General features: G+C 38.9%; 1 protein-coding gene across 1 annotated transcript; it reads right to left on the bottom strand.

The window, feature by feature from the left end:
- Nucleotides 1-1,023: 1,023 nt before the first annotated feature.
- Nucleotides 1,024-4,902, bottom strand: LOC112136505. The gene is made up of 6 exons (XM_024258232.2): nucleotides 4,764-4,902; nucleotides 4,526-4,671; nucleotides 4,286-4,451; nucleotides 4,004-4,100; nucleotides 3,849-3,933; nucleotides 1,024-1,760 (listed from the first exon to the last, which is right to left on the bottom strand). Exons 1-6 carry the CDS (start codon nucleotides 4,900-4,902, stop codon nucleotides 1,212-1,214), a joined length of 1,182 nt encoding a protein of 393 aa, XP_024114000.2. The 3' UTR covers nucleotides 1,024-1,211.
- Between the last annotated feature and the right edge of the window lie 1,785 nt (nucleotides 4,903-6,687).

The following is a 6,687-nucleotide window of genomic DNA, read 5'->3' as shown; positions in this document are numbered from 1 at the left end:
ACTAATCGACTATTAAATTAGTCGTCGACTATTTTAATAGTCGATTAGTCGTCGATTAGTCGACTAATCATGGCAGCCCTATTTTAATATATTTTTTATTTTGACTGGTGTCCTTGGCAGACATGAAATCCTGTCCACCTTCGTCCACATTAGTGCTGCCACAAGCGATTATTATAATACTCGACTTATCACTGATTATTTTTTCAATTAGTCGACTAAGCGGGTCATGCGCAAACTGGATCATTAACTTTAAACTAACTAAAAACTAGATTGCATTACCTGCGACAATGCTAGTGTGAATGCTGTAAGATGAATTTGGTCGCTGAAAATATTAGTGCTGATAGCCGAAGATTCGGAAATTGATTGGTAAAACTCTGAAGTTGATGGCTGAAATTGCTGAAGCTAATAGCTGAAAATGCTGAAGACTTTAGCCGGGTTAGACTATGGCAACCCCGAAAGGGAAGATGAATGATAGCCAGCTAAGATATTGGCTAAATGCCAAATTAGCCTAAAAAAGAAAACAAAAATCTAAATTAGCCAAAATAGGTAGCATGCAGCTGAAATATTAGATAAACTTAAAAATGGCCTAAAAAAACACAATAAATGGCGAAATGGTCCAAGCAGAATGCCATTATGACTTTCCACTTTACTACACTGACTCCATACAGTATAAACTAATCAACTGGATGGAGAACACGTCAATGTAAGGCTTGGGTCATTTGGACCCCATAAGATAGCACAAGGCTTAAGACAATGCAGATGATTTTAGCCGGTGCTGCCTTGTAGCAAGAGTGCAACCGGCTACACCTGCTTGCAGACACAGAGGTCTGGAGTTCGGTCGCATTTTATTATTTCTGTAATGAGGTCGAAAAAAATTTTTTTTTTTTCCTGCTGTCCACAAATCTATGGTTGAAATAAACAAAATCGATCAGTTTGACGGATTTTCAGAGATTCCTCTCATTGTGTTTTTTGTCTCTTGATTCAAAATGTCTACTTTACTGTGGCAAAGACAAAGCAATAGAACATTCTTCATTTTTTTTTATTTGTCTTAATGCAAATTGTATTCTTGTTAACAAAATAAACTATATAAACATGCAGAAATGAAACATTTAATAAAAATAGTGAGGCAGAAGTTGTGCTGTTTCCATGAAGCAATAAGCAGCAGGTGAGAAGAGAGTCAAGAGGGAAAAGATGTTTGTCTCCTGCAGTGCTCAGTCTGCTCTCTTCGGGTTTTGTTCTTTTTCTTGCAGGACATGAGACGAAATCTCTACTTTGGACACTAGAACTGGAACAACCCCCTCGGTTGTTCTGTTAAGGATGCAGTAACCCTGACCGTACTGCAGCGGTGGACATTCGCTGAAGGGGCTGCTGGGTAAACTGCAGTCTGGGCTTCTGCTCAGATCTTCGCAGTTGCAACCAGAGTCAGCGTGGCTGGTCTCCAGGAAGTTTTCGGATGGAGAAGATGCCAGCTCCCCTTCTGAGATGCCAAATTCCCATACGGGACACGGGAGCTTGGTGTACAGGCTGTCCCCGGGGTTAAGCACTGGAGCCGGAGCCCCGTGGAATCCAGGTAAGCCGACGTAGGAGACCTGACCCCCAGGGAAAACCACAGGGAGCGTGAGAGGAGTCATACAGGGGTCGGGGATCATCTCCTCAAGCTCCTTTGTTGTGGTTCTGGGCACAATAGTCACAGCGTCGGTCCTCAGGTCTTCTTCGGATTTATACGTCAGGATAAACTTCCCATTTTTTGAGAACCACTCCTGCAAAAGATGCAACAATTTGCCTGGTTGTAGATTTAAAGTTTTTCTAACACAGTTTTAAAAAAAATAATTGTTTCTTTTTCTGAAAGTATCTTTGTCCAAAACAAAATTTAAACCTGTTGTTGAGAAAAAGCTTCTTCAAGCTAAAGAAAAATTAATATTTGGCCAAATTCGAATTCTCCCCGTCCCTACATTTGGCCTTCCACATGGAGAGGGATTGAAAAATGTATATGTCCGAATTCCCTAACTAACTACTAAAAAACTATATAGTGTTGGACTATTTAGTGCTCGGGATTTTAAAAGCAATTCGGACACCACGCTCACTACTTATCTTTTGTTTTTTTTAAACGTCGGATGTGACGTCACCGATTTCAGTTTGAATAATTCCAAACATTTCACAATGTCTTGTTATGACTCCACTGTGTTCTAATGATGAAAATGTGGATGGCCTTTAAAAAAAAAAACATTTTAAAACGTTTTTTTTTTCTTTTTTGCAAAGATTTTTGGACCACAATGCATTGTGGTCTATATTTGCTAATTTAGTGAGCATCGATGCACGCTAGTTTTTTGCAAAAGTTGAGACATTTCCAGGGCACTTGATTTTGGACTTGTAGTTTCAAACAGCACTAGAAAATCGCTAACGCACTTAGTGCTGGGGGATATGGAAAAAAATTTATATAACTATTTAAAATAATTTTTTTCTTGATAAGATATATATCACGATATACGACTGCAGGTGCGTTTCCATAAACTTTGAAATTTCGCAAATTGGAATTTTGATAATAAATTCTCCTTATGGAAACACCACAACTTCCAAAAACTGGCATTTTTTGAAAAAAGGTTTTTGCGCTTAGAGGTGGTGGTATTTGGGGTTTATCGAAATACATATTTTTCGCAAAACTGTAATGGAAACACTTTTTTCGAAATAAATACACTTCTTGGTATGAAATGTCTCTCCGGAGGGCTGCACAGCAGGCACATCGAGAGGTCCCACAGCGTCACAGCTCATTATAAATTGCGTGTCATAAGGAATGGCGAAGTTTCTCTGTAAAATCACCAAGATTTCCTCACCACTTCATCTGTAGACACACTTTTGCAGCTTGGAGCCTGAAATCTCCTTTGAGATGAGCACGAGTGCCGTGACAGAGCTGTGACGTCACCCAAATGCTCCCTTTTAGTGAATCAGAGAAGAAAAATAAAATTGTTCTCATTCATCTCCGTGTTTTTAATGACTTATCGCGTGACTTGGTTTGTGCTTTATCGCAAAATTATGATTTAATGGAAACTGTGTCATTTCGTAACTGCGTTTTTTCTAAATTCCTAGAATTTCGATAAATTTTTGCGCAAATGTGTAATTGAAACACAGCTACTAAGGTATTTTTCAGCTATTCTCTAAAAACAGTTTGTTAAACATTTTTGGGGGTTCCACAGCAAAATGAATCCATTTTTTTCTGGCATGAATTTTCTGTTTTTGCATGATTTTATGTCTAGTGTGTGAATACAATAGGGAAAAATGACGAAATAAATGTAGATTCAGTTGTGGTGATTAAAGTGATACCAAATAAACAAGCAGGTAGTCTTTCAAATAGAAGATACAACAGAAAATTCAAATATAAACAATAACTGACTTTTAGGCCCTGGATTTCAAATGGTTAAAATGTATCTTTTATATGTACAATTTTGTGTATGATTTAATATTGTGATTATTTGTAGATTATTTGTGATTAATTTTTTTCCATACTTTAAACTTTATTCCAATAAAATTTCTTGGATGAAAGTAGGCTACCATGGGGGGCTGTGGCGCAGGGGTAGAGTGGTCGCACTCTGATTGGAAGATCGCAGGTCCGGTTTTTGCCTTGGCTATGTGCATTCTCGGGCAAGACACTGAAGCCCGACAGGTTTTAGGTCCGCGCCACTGAATGACTATACATTTACCATGGAACCTTTGATCCAATAACACTTCATTGGAAATGAAATACATTTAACTTTTGTTTTACACAGTAAATAAAAGTAGTTTTTTTTACTGTAAAGTTTTCATTGTTCGAGGCTTCGTGGAGAATGGTCAAAAGTGAGAAAAGTTGAAGTCACCTGCAGGTTTCCTTTGTCCTGCTGGAACAGAGGCTGGAAGAAGGTGACCGGGGACGGTGTGTAGGACAGAGTTTTTATCTTCATTCTACAGCACAGATCAGTAGCGTGAGATACACATCATCTCTGCTCAGAAATGAAGTCTCCGAAGGACTCACCTGGCGGTGGGACTGCAGCACACACACAGCAGGACCACAACAGAGAGACCCGCTGGGCCCAGAGTTTTCACCAGAATGATCAAAAGGCTGTCTGGTTCTGCGAAAGAGTCAGAAGTTTTCGACTGAGTCATAGTTCAGAGATCAGAGCAGTTTTGTGTAAGCAGATGGAGAACTATGACTCAGGTGGTTCAGGTGACTCGCAGGCTGACAAGATATTTACAATCCAAGGTTCTAAAGAACAATCTTTTTGCCTAAAGCTCAAGTAAAAGTGTTTGTAGTTACCTTTGCCGTTTGTCCAGCACTCAGATCGACTCCAGTCACTCCAAACAGCTTTATAACTGAAATCCCTCCGAACCGTGCGGCGGACTTTGACACAGTATTGAGCTCCTGGTTTCAGAGCTGATTTCTCAATCGTAAAATATGTTGTATGATCCTTGATGAATGCATTCTGGGAAGAGACAAAAGCAGTCAAGAAAAATCGTCTGTGTTCTTTTTGCCAAAAAACTTCACGTCTAAACTCACTCGGATCTCGTTGGATCTCTGAAGAGCCATTTCAAATTCCAGTTTGTCCTGTAAGTAGGGGCTTTTCACTAGGGGCTTTTCGAAATCAGTAACGTTGATGGTCTCTTCTGCATGCTCAACTGTAATGTTAGGCGGCGGCAGCTGAACTGTTCAGGAGCAAACATTTTATTTATTTCCTCAGATTGATGAGGTTCTTCTTTGTGCTGTTTATCAACAAAGCACATTTAATCGCACTTACTGTTTTTATGTGGAGAAAAATCTTTTACAATAAGTCTGCAGCTTGAATTCTTACAAAGGTAGATGCCAATTTTGTCGTCGTTACTGAAATAATCCCCCTCTGGAGCCACCTGAAAATTGACCCCAAATTTGTGACCCATGGCTCTGAGTGGAGGACTGGAGACTTCAGTACCATATCTAAAAAGGACACAGAAGGGAATTTAAGTCATTTACCTAAGAGTTAGTAAAAACTCCATCTCTTCTTATAGTACCTAGTAAAATACAGGTTGTAACTGCCAGGTTGGTCCAGCGCGTCAAACGTGCAGGTGATATTTTGGTAATAGTCGGTCACACATGTCTGACCTGAGAGGAACACTCAGTCAGTCACTTCTTAAATTTTAATAAACAAGTTTGTCACAGAAGAGGGCAATGTAAAGTACCGGCTGCTCAGTGAAATGTCAAAGGAAATTAAAGATAAGATGTGACATTACCAAAGTCAGATGATGTGACTTGTTATTCAAAGGTAAAGATTTCCCTGTTACTCCCACTCTACTGGAATATCTGAGCTAAAACTTCTGATTGTTTCCATACACTGTGATTAAAGAGTTTTTCTTGGCATACCTGCGAGGCAGACGATCCCTGCCTGGATGTGGAGGCACCAAAGCACAAAGAGGAGCCGCCCTCTCTCCATGTCTCCTGGCTGAAATGGAAAAAAGTCCCTTTTGAAGTCGTTCCTAAACACAAACCTTCACAGAATCCCATTTGGATTGTATCCAAAGAGGCTTTTCCAAAGATGTAGACGTGTGGTGGAGCTGGTGTCCCTCAGAGGATGAGAAAGAGCTGTTACCTGAGAGCTGCGGTGCTGCGTCTGCGTCCCACAATGAATGAGGTGCCACTGCTGAGGTTGACGTGTTATCATGTTCCATCGCAGGAAGTTATTCTTGACGCAACAGTTTTTCTAGTATGGTTTGATGTGTGCCATCTGCTTCATTTCTGACTCTGGAGTAAAAACCACTTTAATTCAGAATACATGTCATAAAGGTATAGATTTTTCTTTTGGTGGTCAACAACCACTTTTTCTTACTGAGTTTTTTTTTAATATACAAATTCTCCCTTAATTTGACAAAAAAAACCCCACAAACCTAATGTTTTCTTTACAGAAAGACTACGTCATTTCTTTAAAATGAACCATAATGCCATCTTTAACACAGTCTTGCTGGTTTTCTAGATCTTCATCACTCAGCTGAACTTGTTGCAACAAATGCTGCAACTAAAAAAAAAGACAAAATAGTCTAAACAGGAAATATGTAGCTTTTGTTTGCTTTAACAATAAGACATTTCAGATATTTATAATTTACTTCACATTTGACTTCTTTAAACTTTTGTGTCTTGGCTCGCAGAGCTACATCCATTTGAGAACAAATTGGGAATTTCATTTGCACATTTCAAAAAACATTTAGCTGCTTTTCTGCTGCTTTGCTTCAGATGAAAACGAAGTGCTTGACTTCCTGTTTGAAGCTTGTCTGAAAACTGAACAAGTGAGGCAACAATTTGGTTCCAAAACCTTTTTTTTTTGAATAATCAATATTTGTCCTTCTTAAAGCTGTCAGACCACAAAAAAAAATAATTAAACCTTTTCAAGTACAGTGCTTGTGTATGCGTATGTTACAATTTCAGTATGAACTAGCTTATAGAAAAAAACATGCGTTACACTTTATCAGATGAAGCAAGATTTTATTTTTACTTGGAGTTAGCAGATGTTTTTTTCAGATGACCCATAAACGGCAAATTTATGCCACATTTCTCATGCTACAGTGTCAGTACAGAACAATGCTGATTAGCCTCGTCTGATTCTTAAAGGTCAAGTTGCCAAAAGAAACATTTTTACAAAAGCAAAGAACAGCCCAAAACCCACCAGTAAGAAAAAAAAATATCTTCAGACAATA

Source organism: Oryzias melastigma, linkage group LG16 (assembly GCF_002922805.2).
Source record: "Oryzias melastigma strain HK-1 linkage group LG16, ASM292280v2, whole genome shotgun sequence".
Taxonomy (NCBI): Eukaryota; Metazoa; Chordata; class Actinopteri; order Beloniformes; family Adrianichthyidae; genus Oryzias; species Oryzias melastigma.
The sequence above is the reverse complement of the archived record's forward strand: the minus strand, read 5'-3'. Positions and strand labels throughout refer to the sequence as shown.

Excerpts from the sequence above, each read along its gene's own strand:
- LOC112136505 (XM_024258232.2), bottom strand. The coding sequence starts at position 4,902 with ATGGGTCACAAATTTGGGGTCAATTTTCAGGTGGCTCCAGAGGGGGAT. Across the intron at positions 4,452-4,525 it reads AGAGATCCAACGAGATCCGA|AATGCATTCATCAAGGATCA; the intron begins GTGAGTTTAGAC and ends GTCTCTTCCCAG. Across the intron at positions 3,934-4,003 it reads TGCTGCAGTCCCACCGCCAG|AATGAAGATAAAAACTCTGT; the intron begins GTGAGTCCTTCG and ends TCTGTGCTGTAG.